Consider the following 24394-nt stretch of genomic DNA (forward strand, 5'->3'; position numbering starts at 1 on the left):
TAAATAGAGTAAGAGGATTGTGGGTGTCACCAAATAGATTCCTTTAAGATTATGCCTAAATATAAAATCAAATGAAGCAGTGGATTAATAATATTTAATTCAGTTAGTTGAGACGTATAGTATAAAATTCTTCAGGGATGAAGCCTATAATGTTCATTTTTTTTATTATTTTGTTTATTCCTGCAAAAAATATTATGATTGTGTGGAGTAGGCAGGAAGATTTCTACGTAATTGGTACCAAAACAGGCATGGTGGCCACAAATCTAGAACCACTATTTTAATATAAGAAAAATTTGGCTTAAGGGATCATATTAGCAATGAAGCGCTCGTGATCGAGAGAAGCGCTCGTGTAGAAATTCCTATAATCATGACAAAAGAGCAACGTTCCTGGTTTCCGTATGAAACCCAAAGGTATTTAATCTTGAATGGTGTGTTGTAATCATAAGTTCTAGGCAAATTGGGTCTAGAAAGACGATTGATACTAGCCCAATCCATACAATAATAAAATAATGCAAAATTAGAAAATTCTAATAATAAAAAAATATTGATATCTGTAAAAAAGATGAGAGGAGAAAAACTCGATGTGAAGTCTTATACAAACTTCAATAGCAAAATAAAGAACCAACAATAATAATATGATAATAAAAAAGGTCAAGAAGGTCTGTGCTTGACCTTCCTACTACTATCATATTCACAACCTTAGCCCTCTAGCAGGATATATTTATACCTTTTTGAAAACACCCTTCAACAACGCCCATGTGAAAGTCATATCTTTTAAGTAGACCGATTTTCACACTCAATGGCATTTTCCTATAGTAAATAATCTTTCTATAGGGCGCTTGTATCTAGAACATGTTTATGTAGTAAAACACATTAAACATATCCTCTTAAGCCTTACTTCAAACGCTACTAGAGTTGCTTAACTTGAGTTGACTCGCGTAACTGTCGGATATGAGTGAAGTCTTACGAACGAAACATAAACGTGCTTTTTTTTGATAATCTCAAAAGATAGACAAGGCAGTTTGATAGACACGTGAAACTACAACGACCTTTTGGCAGCTCCCGAAAAGGAATAATTTGCTTCCGTTTTGTAGTTCGTAAAAAACTTAATTGAATTTAAGATTTTCTTCGTGTTTCGTTTTTAGTTGGCACTTGTACATGCGCGAAATTGGTGATGCACTGCTGTAATCTTTGACAACATATCATTAACAGGAACTTATTATTTTTAGTCTGCTTTTTTCTCTCTTTTCTCTAAAACTTTTGTGTAGTGCTATAAAGTGGCTGTGAAATAGACATGACCTCATGATTTAAGAAAACTAAGTATCACTTAAGTGTAACTCTTATGGCTCAAACCGACAACTCCAGAAGTTCTGAAGGGCTGACCTATATAGAGCCGAGCGACTTCATCACTGAATAGAGCAACAGCAAGATGTTCTCATCATAGTTATTATTATTCAACACATGTATCTAGAAGACCACTTCTGGCCAAGTATACAATATTCCAAGTCGAGATAAATGGTCCACCAATGATAACATTTTTATAAAATATATAAATTGTTATAGGTTTCCCAACACACAAGTATTGTAGTGATAATAAAGATGTTATTATTAAAAAATATAATATGAATGTAGTTGAGACTACGGTAGTTATGATTGCCAATAAGTTTAATACATTTTACATTTGTTCAGTGTACATTTTTGAAAAAATGGAGGCTTTTTTGGTAACTTGAAAGAAATAATTATCTGAAAACTATTTACCGTGAAAATTCTGCTGTAGCTGCTTTTCTCGCTGAAGGGAATATTTTTTTTATGATGAACTTATTTACCATTATTCATATTGCAAGTAGTAAAGATTTCATATAAATTATCAACAGGGCTCGAAAATACCCAAAATACACATACCTTTTTTTAATCAGCGTGCTGATGGTTCCACAGGGTAAACTGACATTTTTTACTAAATTATTAATTTAAAATATGTAACACAGGTAAACATTTTTAATGCGTATTGCAATTGCTTGCGTCTGAGAAGATTTGTCAAACGCAGTTTTGGTCGAAATTTTACGGTGAGTGTGCCTTTTTATGGGCAAACACCAGCTAAAATACTAAAAATACTCTAAGATTAACTGAATTTAAAAAAAAAAACGTGTGAGAGTAGTAGTTATTTAAAGCGAAAAGATCTATCGAATGATGAAGATGCCAGATTTTCGTCTAATCTGAGAAAATCTAATATTTATACGCGCGTTTAAATCTTGACGAGAAATTATGTTCTCGTGCCTCGTTTCTGATTCTCATAGTTCGCAACGTCAATGCGAAAAACGGCTGACTGTGTTTTGCCAATTATTACTATGAATCCAAACTCTCCATTCACAATACTTATCTTCGCGCCATAAAAGCAACTTACCAGTGTGCGTATAAAACTTAAAAACTGGTTTCTTGTAATGGTGAAAGATGAAATTGTTTTTACAGGTAGCACTAAGCTCTCAACAGGCGCTTCATGCGTTGACATAGACTAGTATATACTTGGGGTTATAGTCGAAATAAGTACTATACTGTCTATCGCAAAATAAAGTAATGACAACCTAGAGCCTAGTCCTTTTTCAAAAACCGATGTCTCACAAGCTTCCACGGCCGTCGCAGGCGATTAAAACTCAAAGAACACCAGTAAGTAATATAACTATTAAAAAGAAAACTGACATGCTTTTCTTTCACGTTGCTTTCTATTCATAGCTTCCTTTTTCACTTTATTAATATATCTATAGCATACCATTCATGTTCATGTACAATTATTTTTATAATTACACTTTGGGATTACGTGAAGATAAGAAAATATGGGAGATGCTGAAAAATGCTACTCAGTAATCCCCCAGCAGATCATGGTGTATTTCAGTGAAAAATCGTAGAAAAGAGGATAGTCCACAGGATCAAACATTTGGTTGGTTACTTAACCAATGAAGTTCATGACGACTAGATGCAGGACAACGTGGGCAAAAATAAAATCGCCAAACGCGCGTTGTGTCGATAGACCTAAAAACTCATTCTTGTTTGCTGGGTTCGACTGCAGCCGAAGACACACTGAAAACAAAAAGACAATCCTTGACATTCGAAACTTATTACGAAAACTATAACGTATTTAGAAAGAAGAAAAATTAACTCGGCCATACTCATGTGTGTGATCGATCTTATTAATATAATTATTTCCTGAATTATTTTTGAGATATATATCTTATTATGTTGAGTTTTAGTTAGAAAATGTATCGACCTTTCGAAGATATCGATCTTAAACGCAGTATGCAGCAGCGTATTTTTTAAATAAAGTCGATAAAATACGCTGGATACATATTTACACATGTATTAAATGTAACATCTATCTGCTAACCGTTCATAAGTTTCGAATAAAGGTTTGAAAAAAATAATTTTTTGCGTAGGCTAGGATGCAAATAGGCTAAAGTAAAGTATGTTCCGTTACCAATGCCACTTGTGAAATATTTTAGCAAAAAAGTATGCGACTTATGGCATTGGTTAGATTTAAACAAACAAACTTACAAAGTATAAAATTTGCTATAAAGATCAATTCAATTATAATAATTAAAACAAACAAATAAAAGCTACAATAAAATGTTATACAATGCTATACAAAAGTAAAACAATCGAAACAAAAAAAATTCAATTACTTAAACATTTTTGTGATTTATTTTCGCGGCCCTGGTTATCCTCACATTGTATTCTCTCTTGTCAAAATAACACATTTTAAGCATCATGCTCCCATTGCCTCTAAAGACGATAAAGATACCTGTTTCTAGGCGCATCATTCACTAACACAATACTGCACCTACATATTATTGTGTAACACAAAAAAATGTATTTATGAGACAGTTCCTTTAGAATTTTTCAGTTCTTATATATGTATATATATACATATATTTTTTTTGGTACGTACCTCCGAGCACAAATGAGGCAACACAGCTGATGAAGCCGGACAGGAATGAGTTGAACGGGAACGTGCCAACCAGGCAGCAGTAGGCGAACTGCACGACGCCGGTCAGGAACACGTAGCAAAGATAGGCGTCAATGAGTTTGAGTCGACGCGACGTGCTCGTCTTATACTCATTGAAGAAACGGCCCAAAACCTCGATAAGGTTTGTGCTCTTAGCTGCTCCACCCTGTGTCATTTTGCGGTTTGTCGTTGAACGTTATTACGCTCGTAATGGAACGTCACTTATTACAACGATCTTACAAATACACCGACGATATCACTCTCTGTTAGAACTCACAGGAAGTCGTAAGGATGCGAAAACTATGCCACACCATCTACCGCGCAACGAACCCTACTAGCTAATCGGTTGAACAGTTTGTCAATAGCTAACATGAGCAACAGAACATTACTAGTCGGCTGTTTTGGCTTAGCATTACTATACTGACGTGGCCTAGCTGTTCCGAGCAACTTTCCGACACTTAAGCCTTATTTCATGGAACTCGTGTCGTATCACGTTTTACTGTGAACGAAGTGATTGTTTTTCTTTGCTTTAAGGAGAAAGAAGCCGAGTAAACTCTTTCGAACGTAGCCGGTGCAGTTCGGTGTGTGCATCATCCACTATCTAACACAGGTTTCGCTGAATCGTAGTGAGAAGATTTGGTAAGCGAAAATGATTATCCCGGTTAGATGCTTCACGTGTGGCAAGATTATCGGAAACAAATGGGAGGCCTATTTAGGTCTTCTCCAAGCCGAATATACCGAAGGAGATGCCATGGACGCTCTAGGTTTGAAAAGGTACGTGATGAAAGTTAGCATTATTAACTTATTATACCAGGGATATGCGCTGCTTATAACGTATAAATTTATTTATGTGATAATCTTGAACTTCGTAAATGAAAAACTCATTACTCAAGTGCCCTCATAATGTGCATAGATGGTTAGTTGGCTCCCATTTTGAGATCATGGCACTTATCCGAAACAAAGCAATTACGTCTCATAGATGTATTCTCAGTTACCACAATTTAAAACGTAATTTTCATGTACTAATCTTTTGCTATAGGTATAACGAGAACGTAAAACGTCTAAACGTTTCATTCATGCCTGTTTAAAAAAACGGAAAACGAATTGTGATTACAAGTACAATATTAAGCTATTTATCCTTGCATTGCCGTTAATTGCGTGAAACAAATCTGCTGGAACAATAGTACGCTCAAAGATTGAATTATCTAACATTTCATGTATGAATGTTGCTTTTTAATTTCAGGTATTGTTGCCGCCGTATGCTTTTGGGTCACGTCGACATGATTGAGAAACTTCTCAATTACGCTCCTCTCGAGAAGTAGCTTGGATAAAGTTTGCCTTTTTTTTGTTGAAGGAGACGGGTTTAAATTCTACCGTAGTATAGCACATCTACCAAAACTTTGGCGACACTAATTCATCATGTTATCAATTTCCATTTGTAAATAAACACTGCAACAGTTCAGTAATTGAACATTATGCAGCGATGGTGTTGATTTTGTAGGTATTAGAAGTGGAATTGCAGAACTGTCTATTCTTCTTCAAATTAGCATCGATATTTTTATACCCCAAACCAGCATAATGCGCGTTGGCGAAATAGCTTCGTAAAAGAAGTAGTTTTGAAGTGGGAAGGTGTCAGACAAATCGTGCCATTGTGCAAGAATCGCATCCATATTGCTGGAGGATATCCCTTTGTATGCGCACAGAAATGGAATAAAGTCGCCTAAATGAATGAGGTCATCTAAATATTCAAGTATACAATTCGTTGTTGGTTCACTGCGCAGCATATATATATATATATACATGAGATTTTCGCTTATGAGAAATTGGTATTTTTGGGCCTTTATACGCACTTCTTTTAATAACTCACTGAAGTGCTTAACTTTTGTTATGTTTCATTCCACTATAAGCGAACACCCTCGTTCAGTTCTTTAAAAAAATTACAAAAAAATATAACAATATCTAAATTTTCTATTATATTTATTAATAACTTAAATCTCTCTATTAAATTCACGTGTTTACGGATACTTATTGTACATCTACCGCCATGTAATCAACGTAGTACTTTCGTTGCCTTACATAGTGTCGAATTATCCCGCGCTTATCAGACTTTGCCATCGCCGTAGTCAATGCGGCGATGATGATGTCTGCTCCGCTGACGACAACACCAGAAGCAATCGTTCTGCTGATTACTGTGCCTTAGTACTGGGTGGCTCCTATCTGCTCTCGGCTTTCGATCAGTGTACAGCAGCAGCCAGTGTATGTGCCTGATCCTGACAAACGAAGTGTTCGATGGAGCGCAGGCTGAGCGGTTGGTAACTAACGGGAGTGCTAAAAATAGTGGTTGTATGGATCTGAATACAGTATATGGGTTCGACTGTATCATTAAACGGGTACCGAAGTTATAGCTCAACAGTCACACGTTCGTGTCACTTGGAAGGTAGGGCCGTTATAATTCGTATGCTGTGAGTTGCTGATAGCCCGAGGAAGTGTCAACTTGACCATTGTGTTTAGACGCAGCCTGACAATCTTCCCAAACAGTGTACAAATTAGAAAAGCTAACGAGTTTCGTTAGGCGCTAACAATACCTCAATTGGCTGTTCGTTCAGTCAGCGACGCAGACGTGTTCGTTCACGATGGCCACTGAAATTGAAGAGACTGTCAAGCGAATTCAAGCTCAGAAGGGCGTAGCCGGTAAATATATAATATTCTGCTTCGAAACGATAATGTAAAACTAACTATCAATATTTCTAAGACATTAATAATCAAAATGTCAGAGTTTAGATAATGGACGATCTTGGAAACAGATTAAATTGGTTGTTTATGGTTCTGGCTGTTTCCTTTTTCAAGTAGTTCCACTTTAAGTGGAAAATATTGAAATATTGTAAACGAACTATGTACATATAATAAAATCATGTTGTATGTGGCTGTTGGAATTACTGTGCAAAAGAATCTCTCAGGGAATTGGAGGCGTTTTTGTTAAAAGTTAATTTGTCAATCCGCACCACTTTACTATACTAATAGTCATGCGTGTGTATGTAGCACACTTGAAAGCAATTATTCGTCAGCTTTTTTCACATCAAACACTGACACATAGCTCTTTTTAATGTTGAGTTTGCAATTTAAAATTATGAAGATAATACCGCGAGTGCGCACCGTTTTGCTGCCTGTTGTAACATCCGCTAGAATATTCTCGTTTCTTATTACCTATTCCAGTGGATTTGAATGTTGCGCAGGAAAGAGAGCTTAGTAATACTTACTGTAATAAATTAATATTATTCTATAACTCATTATTACGTAATTTGTAATTAATTGTACTTGTGCCGTACAAGCTGTACCAAGTTGATATGCTAACTTAGTAATACTTGAACTATTGACCTATGCACCTGTTGGACATTTTAGTAGCAATATGACAACTGCATTCTCTATTATGAACTCGTTTAGGGTTGTGTGGTTATATAATTTGAGGAACGCGGCCCAGTGTAGTATTGCCGTACGTAGGTTGTTTTTGAGCTAATTATAGGGCTAATATGAAGCATTTCATGTAAATAAAATGAGAAAACCATAACGATGAAGGTTGTTTGATCAATTATGGCGGAGCAAATATCGGAGGCGTTTGACAAATACACGGTTTAAAGATAACACCCTTACGGGTTCTATAGCTACGAAGTGAACTGATTGAATGCGTGACCTGCCGCTAGAATTCGTAACAATTCAGTTCTTGCTAATTGAACTATTCTTTAACTTAATAGGTGTTAGGTACTAGTGGCGTAAAATTCGAGCCACCTAAGTCTTCTATTCCTCGTAGAATTATGGGTACTACGACGTTATTTTTTGGAATAAAGATTACTGTTTTAATAGTTCCTTAATTAAGCAAATACTTTAAATTTCAGATCCGGTACTGCAGTAAAAGATTTGCTTTGTAAAGTTTTGACTCTTACACAAAACCAATTTAATTTACTTAACTACACTTCCTTATGTATGCCTTTAAGATTTGAAGGCGAACTGTTATCAGGCAACCGTCACGGAAACCTTTGTTACACAAAAATTTAAACCAATTATACTTACTCTATGATGTAGTTTCATCACATTTACAATGGCCTTTAATTGACATTGTATTTTTGATGATAAATAATTGTTGAGATGGCAAGTCTTGTGTACCATGATTATATCTGTGTTTATTGTGTCAAGGATTATGGCAATAGTATGCAGTGTCTATGGGCAATTCTTGTACTAACAACATGTAATCCGTTGACGATATTTGCAGGGGTTATTGTGACTACACACGAAGGCAACCCCATTCACTCGACGTTGGATGCTCCAACGACTACTCGTTATGCGACAGTTATATCCGGCCTTGCGGATTCAGCGAAGGCGGCGGTTCGCGAGCTCGACGCTGCGAACGATCTCACGTTTCTCAGGTGGGTGAGAAAAAAAACATTTTTGCTTTGATTATTAACCAGTTTTATTAATGCAGACTAGCGAACTTTACTAACGGCTTTTAAGCAATAAGCAGTGCTTTTGCTCAAAAATAATAATAATAATAATAATAAAGTGAACTATTATCAAGTGAAACATAATGAATATATCAATTTTATTGTAAAAATGTTAATAAGTAATCTAATGGAATTTTGGATTGATAGGTGAAATATAAGATTATTAGAGATTTATTTAGAAGTAATTGTGGTCTCTGAAAAAAATAACTCATAAAGGGTATTAGTAATGAATCATTAACCACATTGAACAATCGCAATATCTATCTTTAGATATTGCGATTGTTATTGTTTATTATATTATTTAGATACTTAAATAATATAAGAAATAAACTAAGAGGGAATACACGTTGTTGAAGTTATAACAATATAGATCTTCACTTTTTTTACAGATTACGAACAAAACGACATGAGCTTATGATAGCACCGGATAAAAATTATATGCTGATCGTCGTACAAAATATAGGAACAGAATAGCGCCGTCACGACCAATTATGCCCTAATTATAAAAATGACGATAAAAAATAGATTGAAAGCAAGTTTGCGTCTGGGTTGTTATCTATCAAAACAATAATGAAATGAAATTTCAGTTCGTAATGTTTCCTACAGCAGGATTTAATTACAATTGCAATATCCCAGGATATCCTACTAACTTTCTAGTGCCATTATTACCCAATTTCAGCAGACTAATGTAATTCAACATATCATAATTTTGATTCAATGACAGAAGGACATGAACATTTTCCCGGATCAACAGTTAACTGTGTCCTTGGGGACAGGATTGTGGTCACTAAACATTCCTGTATATTTTGCAACTGCGTAGAAAATGTTTGATGACCCCGTGTAACGTACTTTATTATTTATTCTTTTATTAATTATTGCGTGCATTGGTTCGAATGAGTGTTATTATAGATGCAATTCCATTTACGTATGTGGGGCGCTAAATAGAGAAAACGAATTGATTAAATAGGACTGTGAGGCACACCGATAGATATCTATGAAGATGCTAAGTCTGCAGCTGTGAGATCGACATTCTTTATATCTAAAGATTGTGCAGCAAAATGTGACGCAGCGATCGCGTATAACCCAGATATCTCAGGTGGTACTATAGAAATGAATATGACGACTTAGACTTTCTTATGCAAAAGTATATACAAACTGAACAGAAGTGTCGGCATGAGAGGTTTTTCGTTACCGCCAAAAATACGCCAACCAGAAGAATTTCATGACACGCAATGGTAATATATATATAATAAAATCCTGCTTGCAGATACCTCGATGAAATCTGTGATTTATTGGAAAAAATAATAACGATGCTGTTTGGTAATAAATTTATTTTCATATTATGCTAATGTGTTTACGCTAACGTGCACTGCATTTAGAATTAATCGCTTGACATTTGTCAACTTTTAGTATTCCAAAGACGTTATCAGGCGTTATCCGTGTACTCGTTCTTTAGTAATGGTTGGGCTCAAATCTTTTAAACGATAGGGAAATTATGAAGTACTTTTATCAACAGTAGGTTGGTTCCGTAGACCAGATTTTACAGACTCGATGTTAGATTTCAACTAACATAATGTAACACCATCTTGCTCGTATTTCTTAGCTTACATAGCTTTTGTATATCACTAAATCTCGGTCTTTACTATTCGGTTACGCTTGCATCGTTTATTTAGGCGGATAACGATAACCGAAACGACTGTTTCAAGTTACTTGCGACACCACGGAGACATTGCGACAGGAATCAGCCATCTGAAGCAATGCTTAATGGCAACGTAAAACTCGAAAACTGTATCGTAACGTAAAACTCGAAAGCTCCATCATAGTAGCAATCTCTCTGTCAGCTTGACTTTTACTTAAACGACGAACCTATAACTATATTCCGGTTAGCGCAGTGACAAATCTTCAATTTAGAGAAACGAAAGCATGTGATTCAGAAAAATTTGTTTTATTTTAGCACGCAGTTTCTAACAAAGAAACATGCTTCTCACACCACCATAACGGGTGTAAGAGTGTTTGCAAAATGTATTTGTGTTTGCTCTATCATATGATTATGTACAAAAAATATGGTAAGTTCGAATACAATATTATTAATATTTTTTAGCTGCTTGAAAGCCTGTTAATAATCGGCCCTCAGCCAGTATTTAGTAACTAGTAGTTGTCTAACCGACACAAACACACAACAGTACGCTTGTAATACATACAAAATTCACGCGGGTTGTAAGTTTAAATTAACCCCAATCCTGAAGAAGCTTGAGAGCCAACTTTTCGTCTCCTTGTAGGCTCAGCCCAGTATCAAGCTCGTCAACATCCTCCTCTATACGTCGTCGTTTGAGGCCGAATTTGCCCTTGGTTTTCATCTGCTTTTTTGGAACGTGCTGAGTAGGCAGATGATCATCTTCGTTTTCCTCTATTTCTTCCGAAGCGCTACTGTCTGCTTGTTTCCTAATGAAGCGTTTCCTGTCACCGCTTTTGAATTTTCGACGAACGAATCCAATACAATGCTTATCGTTTTCATCCATGGTTCCTGTTGATTGTTTTTCACTATCAGATGTTTCAGATTCCGAGTAACTACTCTCCGAATTCAATTTACCATTGAGAGACTCGTTCTCACTATTCACAGACGCGCTATCCTCGTTTTCAAGAGAGCTGTATTGGTCTTGATTGAAAAGTCTTATTTTCTCACTGTCGGAGTCTACTCCGCCACATTCACCACCCCCACAACCAATGTCTAAGACCACATCGCCTCCAATAGCTGTGGCTCTTCGCTCTGCTTTAGCCTTAAGTCGTTCTTCACGATGTTTGTTTTTGATTTTTTCTCTATAAATTTGCTTGTCAATTCGATCTTGTTCCTGCATCAACTGTTTACTAAGCTCAATATTAATTCCTCCCTTTTCGTCAACACCTGCCAAAGGTTTACTTAATACTGTGTCCTCGGCATTGTCAACCCTCTGGCCCTGTTCATCAAATACAACCTTTTTATTCAACACTATGTGTTTCTTTCTTAGAACCTTTTTGGCGGCTTGAATCTTGGTGATAACCTTGTTTGTTTTAGCAACTCTTATCTGTTGCTCAAGTGACTCTAATATCGATGTAGATTCTTTTTCGTTTTTCTCTTCATCGCTGCCAGCCGAGCTGTCTTCCTTAATCTCGTTAGTGTCAATCTCACAAAATGGTTTACCTTTCTCCGTAAATATCTCTTCATCAGTATCAATCCCTATATCAAATGAGAACTTCTCTATTTTCTTCGACAGTTGGATCATCTTCGGCTTGCCATCATCTTTTTGAAACTCTTTCGAATCATCTTCACTATTGCCCGTGCGCGCTTGATCCGATTCCTGAAAATTGTCGCAACAGAATAACTGGAATCAAAGTTACCCAGCATGTAAAGGCTCAATTTAATCGTGTTAGTATAGACGTTCTATGAATGTGTCTTCATGGAAAATATAACACATAATAATATACCCACGCATGCCTTGATGTTGAGTGGAAAAAATAAGCCATATGAAAAATCATACTACAAAATCTATAATCTATATGGTAATAATCAGATCAGTTGTTTTCGACGTCTAATCAAAATGGTTTTCTTATAAAATCATTTTGATTAGAAAAATATCATGTATCTTCGTTAGTTTTTCAACGCATGCTTGGCACATGCGTATAATTATTTGAAAAAATGAGGATTGCTTTATTTGATAGTTATGAGGTTCATACCATTTGGCCTGACATCTTAATGCCTTTAGCTGCAAAGTACTTCTCCAGGAAACGAACTCGAGGAGTGATAATAAGGCCAAGGCTTCGCGCGAAAAAGTCTAGGCCGAGTTTCTCCACACTGAACACGGCTTTGTCCTTTTGCACAAACACGTACTTAAGATAACCGACAAAACAACGCTGTGCTGATGCCTTCAGCTCGGCATCACGAGCACACATCGCCTCCACCTTCCGTTGTATATCATAAAATCGCCGAGGATTCACTCTGAAAATTTACATGTGGCAATGAGGCGTTTAGTTGTTGATTATTCGTTGACCCCTTGGGAGACATGGAAAGTTTGAGAAATAAATTAAAAAATATTTTTTGAATGAAGTGAAATTTCAATCTGCGATTCCTGCTTAATGTAAAGAAGAAACGAAAATTGTCAGCTTCCGGAATGTTTGTTTTGTGGTTTTTATGGGAGAATAGTATTGTGATTTTAATTGTCACAATTTTAGCTGTTTTACATACAAAACTGTCGTATCAGAGCCATAGAAAATCAGTATGTAGTTCTTACGCGATTTTACTAATTGGAATTTTCCGCTCCACAAGTTGTTTGATCATTTTATCTTCTTCAGATGGGAGAAGAACCAATAAGGCTTTACCCGCGTTCTCGAAACGAGCTGTTCGGCCGACCCTGGTAATATAATATGCAATAAAAGTGTCTTGTGTAACAGTGGTTGCTCGACATAAAAGTCACGCTTAGATAAACGGGTTGACATAATGCAAAAAAGCAATGCACATTTTGAGGAACGTGAAATACACATTCTGTTGACATTTAATTTAGAGGAGATTGAAGATTATCAACGACAATGCAGAATCTGCCGATCCAGCAAATCGTCAATTGTATAAATACTGCTAATACTGAGAAAGTTACACCAATATTCGTACCGGTGAATATACGTTTGCGGATCTTCAGGACAGTCTAATTGGAGAACCCAGTCGACTTTCGGGAAATCGAGCCCTCTCGCTGCCAGATCGGTTGCTAATAAAATGGCCGATTGTTTCGAGCAGAACTCCTCATAGATAGCCAAACGCCGAGGTTGTGACATGTTCCCATGTAAATGCATAACTGTGGTTCCCGGCCGCAATCGCCGAATTATTGTGTTTATGAACTGGACCTGTTTACAACACGACATAAAGACGATAATTTTTTTGCTCCTGTGATTCTTGAGGAACGACCAAAGAAGGCTAAGCTTGTCGTGTAGCTCACAGACGAGATAGTTCTGGTGCAGTCGATCGGGGGTAACCTGTAGAATTCATATGTGACAATAGCAAAATGGAGGATTCACTGATTTCATACAGTTGTTAGTTGTAGAAGAGATTTGTGTGAGAACCTATACGCACTTCACTATATTCTTCGGTAGAAATTTAATGGATTTTACGCTCACAAAGGCTTAAAGGCGTATGCCAAAAAAAAAAAAAACGCTCGTCATTTAAAAGTAAAAAATAAGAATTTCTGAAGAACTAATAATATTTAAAGTTTAATCAACTTCTAAATTTTTTTACAGTTTGCCGATAGGCACTTATCAAACTAACAGAGTGTTTCAAACTTAACTTGAAGTTTCAAGTAACTAGAGCCTACCTGTTCAGCTTTCTCGTGTACGGAAATGTAACAGGGGTTAGTAAGTGAGAGCCTAGCGAGGTCCTTTACAGACTTTGTTTGGGTGGCTGAGAAAAGAAGCGTCTGTCGATTAGAGGGAAGATTCTCGAGGATGGCGTTCATTTCCTTCTCGAAGCCCATATCGAGAATGCGGTCAGCCTCGTCCAAAACTGCATTGAAACGAGAGGCAAACCGTAAGAAAACAAGACCGAATAGAACTATTTTTAATTCGTGTTAAAGGTACACACCTTTTTTTTTTTCTACAAACTTTTCCCGGCACTTTGGCAGCGTTTAGAAAGCCATATACCTACCATGGCGTTTCTACATGTAATTTCTCTTTTATTAGTTTTTCGAAGTAAATCGGGTGTTGGAAATGGTTGCTCATTAGTTGCTTTTCATAAAGCATAAAAGGCTCCGTAGTCACGCGCATTTAAGTCGGGAGAAGTAGCGGCTTATAGCGAACGCTGGATATTCTTTTGCTCGACCCAAAAAGTAACTAAGGTTGCCATCAAGTAACTAGACCGCATGCTTTCGATTGCCGTACCAACAGTTCATGAGTTTCTTAAAAAATCGAGATAGCGGGTTCCATTCCTTGACTCGTTTTCGACGAGTACCTCATTGTAGCACGTGCCTCCAATGTGCATTGCGAGTAATACTATCACCTCACGCCCGAGCCTATTCAACACTGTTACTGAACTCGACTTCACTTCAAAGGGACACTATTTTCTGGCCTGGTTCCTCAATGAGCTGTTGGTAGAAATTGAGTAATACCTCGTCTATGGCGACTCCAGGCGGGTTTTTTGTTGAGCAAAGTTCCGTAAATGGCATGTTCAGTACACCCTATGCTTTTCCAACTGACCTGGAGTAAATTCACAGGGGACTCATTCTTTACTCAATTTCCGTATTCGGTACTTGAGATATAATCCTGTAACACGCTAGCTGAATAAAACGCTAGTTTTAACCGACAGAGTTTTTCAACTCAAAGTTCCCCTTTCGTAAAAAAATCTTGACTGCGGCAGTGCGTTCTTGTTCTTTCGGTCGCGACATCTGGTCACTTTCTGGCTAGTCTTCAATACTCCAATTTTCATTCTTGAAACGTTTGCACCATGCACGTGCTACGTGTTCGCTCGAGTCCCTCTTGCTTAATATTTTCACCAATTTACGGTGAATCTTCGCAACATTATGGCCTTTGAAGAACAAAAATTTGACCACTGAGCGTAGATTTCTGGCATTATCTCTGGGCTCAATTCTCCTAGAGTAAACTTATCCGGTATTTACGTACAGGTTCTTAAAAAACTAGAATGTTTACCGAATTTGTTTTTGCAAGCGGTTTATGCCTCAGAAGTGATTTATTTTCTAAACCCGCTGGACTGGTTTTAATAGCTTAGTACTCTTGTTTTAATTATTTCTCACCGAGAACTTTAAGGTTGGTGGGGTCAAGAAGTGGGTTCTGGTCCATATGCTGGAGTAGACGGCCAGGTGTGCAGATCATTATGTTCGTGCCATGTAAACGCTTCCGCTCAAAGCCAACCTCCTGTTAAAAAAAGAGAACTTAAAGAGTAATAGCGAGACAAATGGCACAAACTAAAGCATAGTAATTCATTCACGACGGGCTAGATTTTAAACATACGAACTCAACTGCCATTACGCAATGTGGCCTATTTAAAGGTGAAAATAATGCTCTACATAATGTTATTTAAGAATAACAAATGTTAACGTAAATAAATGCTTCTTAGTAATTTCACTAATAAAGGATCTTGGCGACACAAGTGAAGAAGCGAGCGCGAAGATCTCTTGTTATGCTACAAAGTCATTATCAAACACAACGCACTTACGGTTCCACCTATAATCAGACCTGCTGAAAAATCGTGTCGAGCCCCAACTTTCTTTAGTACTTCGAAAATTTGATAAGCAAGCTCACGTGTAGGCGTAATAATAAGGGCACCTAGGCCATCCAGTCGTGTCCACATTTCTCTAAAATCACGAGAAAACAAATCAACGAATTAAATTCGTAAATTTTAATAGACACATACTCAAACGAAAGACGTTTTAAACCATGTACCATTTTCCTGCTTAGCTTTGGGTATTACAGTCACCGACTACCCACCTGAATAATAGCTCTAGAACGGGAATAAGAAATGCGAGTGTCTTGCCTGAGCCAGTCTTGGCTGCACCCAGGACGTCTCTGCCCCTGAGGGCGAGAGCCAATGTTTCCTTCTGGATACGAGTTGGTTTTTCGTAACCACATCTTTCAAGAGCAGCTTTCGTACGTACGCATAACGGCGCATCTCTAAAAGTCTCCAAAATATCAAAATTGAACTAGGAAAGAAAAAAATTATATTAGTATTAATTGCTTAATAGATTCATAGCTAGTTCATCACATGAGCATGATTTTCCGTTTTTAATCTAACTGGTTGATTAGTCTATATATATATACATATATATATATATATATATATATATATGTCTATAATTTTCACTTCGAAACAATTGAGTTAATGCAGTTTCTCAGTGTATTATTTTTACATATCTCTAGTAATCGTTAGATAAATGCTCGATTTTGCATGTGCCACAGCCGTATACACATCTATTTAGTGCAAATAGGTTGTGTGAAAAAGCAAGCTGAAGTTAGAATCGATAGTTTATGTTTACATAGTGCTACATTGTTATTTATTATTGAGTACTACGTCCTCTGGAACATCCGAAATTATTGAAGTGACGCATCAAAGCAAAAAATTGGTCAGCATAGAGGTTTTAGCGTGTCTACTACTACGTTTCTTACTTTTCCCATTGTCAATATTTGCTCAAATAAAAGTGGTATTTTTTGGTACATACAGACTCCAAACTCAAATAGCCGTTAGTCTCACGCCTATATTAAGTACTCACACTTAATAACACTAATATATTAAAAAATGTGATTACAACTGTCTCAGCGTACTTTGACAATATTAAATTGGTAGTTGTTGTCCTACCGTTCCGTAAAGTTTCTTAAGTTCGTTGATTTCATCGCGTTCAATCTTACTGGTAGCCTCCCGCTTTCTGAACGGTTTTCCACTTTTTTTTTTCTCAAACTTATTGTTACGCTTTCCGTTCGGAGGGCGGTTATCTCCACCATCTCCCTTCTCCAATTCTTCGCTGTTGGGCCATTCACTATTGGAGAATTGTTTTCGATCACTGATGACAGGTCCGCTCCTTGAAATTGATTCATTTTTTCTAGTCATGTTTTTTTTTTCCGCCATCTGTTCGTCACCAATTATACGCCAGTATAAGTTTTCCAGTTTTTCTTCAGAACCGTCACGTACGTCTCCTTTTGGCCCGTTCAGCTGTGTTACAGAAATGTTCGAATAACCCGCACGTGCGTGGATTATATTGGCGGGCCCTGGTCCGTCAAGCCGACATGATGAAAATCTGCGGAACAATCGTAACGCCGTAAAAAACGCTTCCGTGATCTCATTATCGAGTAGCTTAATGTTAAACTAAATAGACATAAGCTTAAGCTAATGCTATTTCAAAAACTATTGTTGTTGATCATACTGACAAGAAAAATTTGACTCCACTCGATCCGTTGATGTAGCGGAGTATCGACCGCTTGTTTACAGGAAATATCTAGGTCCTGGTACGCGCAACTTTAGTTTGTCTTTTGAGACGAACACGACATTGTCAAAAAATAGAGTTCCTAGAGATTCTTGTCCACCAAAGGATAGCAGTATGTTTGGTACCCAATTTTCGTGTATTTGCGTGACGGTAGTGCAATCACATAATAAGGAGTGATTGACTCTGCCGGGAATATTCAGGTCGAAGAACTGAACAATCGTGTGTTGCCTTTGGATCCACTGTAATCATTGCGACGTTCGACAGTAAGGATCATTAGCATATAGCGCGCACGTAGATGAATCTATTTCTTGATAGATTCTTGTACCTTAACGATACTAAAATTAGTTTCTCACTCCCAAAATCGTACTCTAGCAAGATATACACGATATAGTTGAATCGACTAAGCAAGATACATCTGCTACTGAGCAATTATCTTCAGCATATAAACTTATGCAACGATTTTATATAAAAAGCCGGTAGAACACATTTGTAAGGAGACGACCATCAATCAGCGTAAGGTTATGGATTCCCTGGGGTTCCGTAGTGCTCAATGACATTATTAGACAAGTAAATTATGCCGACGGATACCTGCCTAACAATAAAAACAGTTTGCTATTTCCGAAGATCACTTCCTACAACAGTTTCAAGTTACCACAATGTATTTTCTTTGAAACGAATATAAGAATTCGGTAGTCGGGCAAAAATATGTATATATGTAGGTCAAACTTGCGGTTACTAGCTGGTAACCTCTGATGAAATGATTGCATCAGAACCTAACAGAACTGGCTAGGCAGGCGCTGTTACTTCAACGAGGCGTTAGTCACGTCGAGGCCTACGGGGATTAACTACCACATATTGAGAAACGTCGCGTCATAGGAACATGATGTTACTAACTTTAGTAGCTGGAGCAGATAAATGATGTGTTGACACGCGACAATGCATTTTTTTATACTAGATTACGCGTTCACTATTAGTGCGACGCAAATATAGTCTTTTGAGTTCTGCGTATTAAGCAAATGATATTTGGTGGTCGTCCACACGTATATATAGAGTATTATTATTTCACTCGTGGTGTCTGCTATGGTTATGTTGTACACACTTTTTCTAGAATTGTTAAAATTATCAAGTAGAAAGTTATATTTCGGCGCGGTAGAGGTACATTACACTATCAACACCCTTGAATGGAAGTAAATGATTAGACTATTATTATGAATTTAACGTTTAGTAGGCTCATAGCAAACGTGTTTTTTATTCAGTTATAGGCAATCAATAAACTCTAAATCAATAAAAACAATATAAATCGTCAAAACTTCGATTCAACGTGTTAAGTAAATAAATAACGCATGCGGTTCACAGAATTCAATGGTTGCTTTTTAATCTAAAATAACTTGATGGCTCCTGCTTCAATTGATACAAGGTTGAATCATAAGTGGAACTTTGGTTTAGTTTGGACTTTGCCAACCTATGACATTGATAAGGTCTATCGGTCAGTCTGACTCAGGTTGTGCTACATTAACTGCTGCAATCGAAAGCCTCTCTCGCAATGGCTGCCCACTCCTGTGCAGTAGGAGAACGTCATTCTTGCGGTGACTCAGTGGGCTTAGTTAGCCAGAAAGACTCGTTGCCGTTCTTCGTTTTAATAGTTTATATTTTCCTCGAGCTCGTTATCGATTATATATATCATCCTTTTCGAAACTCACCATGTAAAGACACTCGATCTATCAATTTATATTATACCTTTGGGCTTCGCCCGAGTGAGCTCATACGTAGTTTCAGTAAATGCAATAGGAAATATTATTTGCGGTTTCTCTTTGAAACTTCACGTCCGTGTCTAATTTGAAAGAGTTAAATTCTTACCATCTCTTTCTGCTCTGACTATGTTCAAACAAGCCTATTTGCTTTTCTCAAGTCTCAATTTGTAATTTTAAACTCTTCCTTTTACCACGCATTATTAAATATAGCGCATGTGTCTATATGGTAGATATCTTTAGATGAAACTTAAACAGTTAAAGTAACACCTAAAGAAGTTTCCGAGGTATTCGTCATACACCGTGGGACACCAAAATACATACTTTTGTAACCTAACAACACACCAAAAACGAAGTTGTTCGCAACCGCTCTTTCTCTTTTTTAGGCGTTGCGCAAAAACGCAATCGGCTTAGCTGATACGATGGACGATTTATATTAACGTCGATAAAGTAGTGATGTTTCTTGTCCCCCCGTGATGATCCTGTCTGTTTTGGGGCCATTAGCTCGAAGTTATCGCTCGACTCTTGAAGTGAAAACAGGTTGTTTGAAGAAGACCTTTCTGGCTACAATATTTGCCATGACGCGACCGATCGCTGTTGGCCATGTTACGCGTGGTAAGAATCACAGCTATGCTTCCAGCATTCCAGCCCTTAGTTTAATTATGATCTTAAATTATAAGTAGTAGGTACCACTTCCGTTCCATGTTTACATGCGATAAACGTGTATTAGAATCTATGACTTTAATACTTAGTTCCTTATAGGGTGGTTCATTAATACATGTACCTTTTATTTATATCATATAGTAAATGTATGGTACTATTCATTGATAAAGAGATATTACTTAACGTTTCAGAAGAGAAATTACAGCATTAGCCAGGGCCAGTTTACACATTGTTTGTTCTATGTAAGAAAGGATCTGAGCGACACTTTCATGTGCTCTGTTAAATATGACAATAAAACAAATGTTCTACATTTGAGATGATTATCCGTTTTGGAGCCCCGAAGATTGACTCACGAAAATTAAGTTGTATATTTTGTTCCCTGTGGAACGTTATGTGGACTACTTTGCAGATGCACAAAGTATCGACCTGGCGCGAACAGTTTTGAGATCTGAAGGGGTGTTGGCCGTTCCCACAGACACGGTCTACGGGATCGCCGCACTTGCTCAAAGCAGCACAGCTATCCGAAAGTTGTATGCGATTAAGCAGCGAGATATCCATAAGCCTGTAGCTATCTGCGTGGCAAATGTCGACGAGGTCTACAAATGGGCACAGGTGAGCAAAAATTAAGGCGCCCTTGTGGCGAAATTTGCAAGATACATTTTAACGAGATTTAAGGTATTCGAGTAATCGGATATTTACCTACTAGAAGAAACTCTTGTAATAACAATGATAATAATGTTAGATGGCTGTTGTTGCTGATATCAGTTGTGCAGTGTTGTTGTGCGTGATTAGTCTTAATCGGTGGAATTTCTGTGATTTGTTTCCACAAACGGACTAAAAACAGAATGACTGAGCCTTTTTTTCATGGGATAAATAACATGTAATATCAAAAAAAAAAACTGTTGTTCCCACATTTTGAATACAGAGTCATGGAAACTCCTTGTGTCCGGTGCTGTTGACAAGGAAGGGTGTAATGATTACTCGAATTATAATATCGTTTTGATTTTAATGCGATATGACGTCACTGCGATATGATAGTTACTTACGGTGTGATTATAAAATAATTGCACACGAGTTGCTTGATGTATGAATATTATTGTTTAATGTCCTTTTTTTCGATAGCGTATTATTAATCAAACGAAAGAATATCCAATGTCAGATGTCTTTGCTATATTTAAAGGATTAGGGGCCACTTGAACAAAAGTCCATGTCTATTATATGGCTAGTCTAAGAGTTGTTATAACAGCAGCCTTTGCTAAACAATTACGAACATACTGCCTAACATAAGCAAAAGTAACAAGGACTCATTGACTAATACACATTTCCAAGTGAATCGAATGGCAAAATATTTGTTGTTTCGATAAATATAGCCCACTATGCGCATATTGTAATTCATAGAATTTAACAATGTTATTAATCAAATAAAAAAAATCAGGAATAACAGGTTAGTCAATATAACAACAACCAAATCAATACAAAATACAATGATATAGTCAACAATATTAAGTCAGCAATCGATAACTGATTATATTACTAGACTACTTTGGGGTGAACCTTGACACTGCCCGAGCCAATTGAATGATTGAGCAAGGCTGAGTGAATGCTACAAATACACGCCGTCGAAGTTTAAACACATTAATCTTCAACGACATAGCCCATTATATCTGATGGAATCGCAAAATAAGACGGTGAGATTCTATATTCAATAAGCCTTTAGAAGCCCAGCTCTAAATACCAAAATGACGCCTACTTCAGAGGTTGTTACTATAAAAGAGCATGGAAGTCGGCCATCATAGTTAAGTCATTTGGCGCTTATTGTGGTTGTATTAAGTGCAGGTAATAAACTAGGATAATTGGTATTTGATTGAGAGACTACTGCCTTATCAAATTTAGTTTTTAAATCGAAGACCTACTTATCCACCAGTATATGGAACGGATGCCAAAGGAAGTTCATTGTAGCCATTACAAAAATGTGTTAACGAAAAGCGGATTATTATGTCGCCTGTTTTATGCCAAATTTTTACTACACTCTTAGTCAATAAATGAAATTTCAGAAAAAGCAGAAATTTAGTAGCGAGTAGATATTTTTCATGTTAAGCGTTCGATTGTGGATCGAACGTATACAGAAAGAGAATGCTCCGACTTACACCTCTTATGTCTCCTGACAAAGTCAGACTAGAGTCAAGCTCAACAGTGTCTTCTTTCCCCGCCGTTCAGTCCAAGCCCGTTCGTGTGGTTTCGCTATACAGTAGATCTCATTAATCCATTATGCGCATCACTAATTAGATGACCAGGCATTTGGCTACCATAAGAAAGCCATAGTCAGCCCCGCCGTTTACCCGCGCTTTAAAGAATGTCTTGAGATTCAGAGCACCAGCAGGCAGGAAACATATTATGTCATAACCAATTACTGGACCATGCATTTTTCTCAATTAAGCGATCGGAGTATTTCAGTTGTACTAGTTCTAAAGTAGTTGATCATTTCGACTCACACCAACATAAACTGAAACAGCTAACAATGTTCATGAACACAGCTTCGGTCATCATCTAATCGATATGATGTCCGAAGTCATAGATATGAAGTCTATATAATAAGTCTGTAGATAAATACTTCTACTATCAAACTTCAGAGCCATCCTGATTTTCAAGTTTCTGGAATCATCCGTATAGTTAAACTCACAAACTTTATGGCAATCGTACATCGTTAATTTACTTCGATGCAGCTTAGTTTTCTGAAAGAATAAGAGAAAATAAGGATTTTATTTTAAGTAAATTGCGAATATATTAATTAGTAAGGGTTCTACAGTTTTTGTTTGACGGCCTTTCTGTTCGAAGCAAGAGGTGATCTTCTAAAACTCGCGAAGTATAATTTCTGTAGCGTGTTTCTATTGCAGTGGGTGCTACCGATTATGGTGACTCATTTGGGGCGATGTTGCAGCAGTCTTGTATCCAGCGCCATTGATCTTGACTACTTATTAACCTTCCTGTGTTTCGTCTATGGGTCGAATCGAAATCACATTGTGTCTCCATGATTAGCAGACAAGTACGTTACCAACTAAGATTCTAAAGCAAATGGGTATCTGCGATATTGCCGTACTCAACGCAGTTTCCAGAGAGTAAACAAAACGAAAGGCAGCAACCGCCCAGGCTCCTAGCTGGAATCTAGTGACTCGAACCCCCCGCGAATATAAACATGTCCTCCTCCTGAGCTTTTTCGTCTATAAAATTAAAATAGAGATATTTATATGATCTGTTTATGTAACATTTAATTGTTATATTTCATAAAATTAATCAACGCTGATAATTAATGAATATGGTAATGAAAATACGGCCACGACAGAAGGATATGTTTATACACGTATTAATAATAATAATTGTGTTAACAATCATTCCAACAATGGGTCAATTACCACTTGCTCTGCATCTTTGCGCGAAAATTAGATAAGTAAACATCTTATAGGCAATTGTCTTTATTACACATCCTTGTTATCTCAATAAAGCCGAAGACATTTATTTCCACACATACATTATTTTGCTGCGTGTTGGTTTCGTTACTATCCAAACCATATTCGCCTCACATTGACGTACTCGATAGGTCTCTCGTGAGTAATCGCCGTTCTTATAGCGCCCTGCATTGTCCTATTACCGCGTAGCATAGGCACCCTAGGAGTGTTGCACCGCTGACAAGCGTAAGGCTTAAGTGGCCCTATACTGCTCGATCTTCTAATGGGCATGCCATCTATTTTATTGCCGGCCTGCTTCCTTATATGTTCCCTCTACTGACTCTAAAGACACTCTAGTTTTCGGGAAGCTACAAAGGTCAAAAGACTATACGCTACTTCTCGTTAGCGTTGTTTTCGTATCGGGCGACGGCGGCGACAGCAACAACAGCAGTCAGAATACACCACATATCGTCGCATATATGCGTGTGACTGCTCAAAGCCACAAACAGTACTTTTCTCCAGGAAACGCCATGAGGCTTCCCAAGTTAGACGCTGTTATGCCTGTGTTTCTAATGAACCAAACAAATAAACTCGTCTTGAATACCAAGTTTGCTAATTTTGGAGTGTAAATATATGAATTAAGAAACTGAAGATGCTTTAATCGGAGAACTCTTTAAAATACTTTAGGCGTCTTGTTACTTTGGTGTATGGTTTTTTTATTATTTCCGGTTTTAGTTGCTGGGCAACCGTATGCTGCTTTGGTTGAAAATTTAATAATAACTTTATAAAAAGGAAAATACAACTTCATCGTTTTTAAAATGTTGATAATGCTGACAGTGCTCTAATCAATAATTTTTGTTGTTTTTTTTTTCAACTAATAATAATCTTGGCAAAAATTATAGGTAACAATCTCGCGACAACTGCTGGAAGCTCTTCTCCCAGGACCTGTCACCCTGATATTCACCCGCACGCATCTTCTTAATCCGGAACTGAATCCGGACACTACATCGGTCGGCGTTCGAATCCCTGATTCACCGTATATTAAGTAGGTTGGCATGAAATCCCATTGTTTGTTAGTATATAGTCCAGTGTTTCTTATGTATGTAAT

At 37.2% G+C, this 24394-nt stretch overlaps 5 protein-coding genes across 8 annotated transcripts in view; 3 read left to right on the plus strand and 2 right to left on the minus strand.

The window, feature by feature from the left end:
• Positions 1-2698: 2698 nt before the first annotated feature.
• On the minus strand, positions 2699-4381 carry Dad1 (dolichyl-diphosphooligosaccharide--protein glycosyltransferase subunit). The gene is made up of 2 exons (XM_022834649.2): positions 3938-4381; positions 2699-3072 (listed from the first exon to the last, which is right to left on the minus strand). The coding sequence occupies exons 1-2, from the start codon at positions 4167-4169 to the stop codon at positions 2942-2944; spliced, it is 363 nt and encodes a 120-aa protein (XP_022690384.1). The 5' UTR covers positions 4170-4381; the 3' UTR covers positions 2699-2941.
• A 118-nt stretch (positions 4382-4499) lies between these two features.
• On the plus strand, positions 4500-5470 carry Polr2L (DNA-directed RNA polymerases I, II, and III subunit Rpb10). Its single transcript, XM_086968632.1, has 2 exons — positions 4500-4768; positions 5238-5470. Exons 1-2 carry the CDS (start codon positions 4644-4646, stop codon positions 5314-5316), a joined length of 204 nt encoding a protein of 67 aa, XP_086824758.1. The 5' UTR covers positions 4500-4643; the 3' UTR covers positions 5317-5470.
• Positions 5471-6160: 690 nt separating this feature from the next.
• LOC111261283 (dynein light chain roadblock-type 1) lies at positions 6161-9844 on the plus strand. Its single transcript, XM_022834636.2, has 3 exons — positions 6161-6685; positions 8259-8412; positions 8877-9844. Exons 1-3 carry the CDS (start codon positions 6628-6630, stop codon positions 8959-8961), a joined length of 297 nt encoding a protein of 98 aa, XP_022690371.1. The 5' UTR covers positions 6161-6627; the 3' UTR covers positions 8962-9844.
• A 572-nt stretch (positions 9845-10416) lies between these two features.
• On the minus strand, positions 10417-18468 carry LOC111261280 (putative ATP-dependent RNA helicase DDX10). 2 transcript variants are annotated; one of them, XM_022834630.2, is made up of 10 exons: positions 18327-18468; positions 16811-17246; positions 15946-16157; positions 15674-15812; positions 15252-15372; positions 13821-14008; positions 13127-13485; positions 12753-12872; positions 12199-12460; positions 10417-11822 (listed from the first exon to the last, which is right to left on the minus strand). In XM_022834630.2, the coding sequence occupies exons 2-10, from the start codon at positions 17075-17077 to the stop codon at positions 10716-10718; spliced, it is 2775 nt and encodes a 924-aa protein (XP_022690365.1). In that variant the 5' UTR covers positions 17078-17246; positions 18327-18468; the 3' UTR covers positions 10417-10715. The 2 variants fall into 2 exon arrangements, with proteins under 2 accessions (XP_022690365.1, XP_022690366.1); XM_022834631.2 differs by lacking the exon at positions 12753-12872.
• Positions 17467-24394, plus strand: part of Tcs1 (Threonyl-carbamoyl synthesis 1) — a 12909-nt gene continuing 5981 nt past the window's right edge. The window contains exons 1-4 of one of the 3 annotated variants that reach the window (XM_022834634.2): positions 17467-17695; positions 19567-19795; positions 20253-20455; positions 24189-24331. In XM_022834634.2, coding sequence (XP_022690369.1) covers positions 19657-19795; positions 20253-20455; positions 24189-24331 — 485 coding nt within the window. In that variant the 5' untranslated portion in view covers positions 17467-17695; positions 19567-19656. Of the gene's footprint in view, positions 17696-19026; positions 19136-19566; positions 19796-20252; positions 20456-24188; positions 24332-24394 lie in introns of those variants that run through there. The other 2 variants (XM_022834632.2, XM_022834633.2) reach the window with 2 other exon arrangements.

This window comes from Varroa jacobsoni, unplaced genomic scaffold (genome assembly GCF_002532875.2).
Source record: "Varroa jacobsoni isolate VJ856 unplaced genomic scaffold, vjacob_1.0 scaffold_543, whole genome shotgun sequence".
Taxonomy (NCBI): Eukaryota; Metazoa; Arthropoda; class Arachnida; order Mesostigmata; family Varroidae; genus Varroa; species Varroa jacobsoni.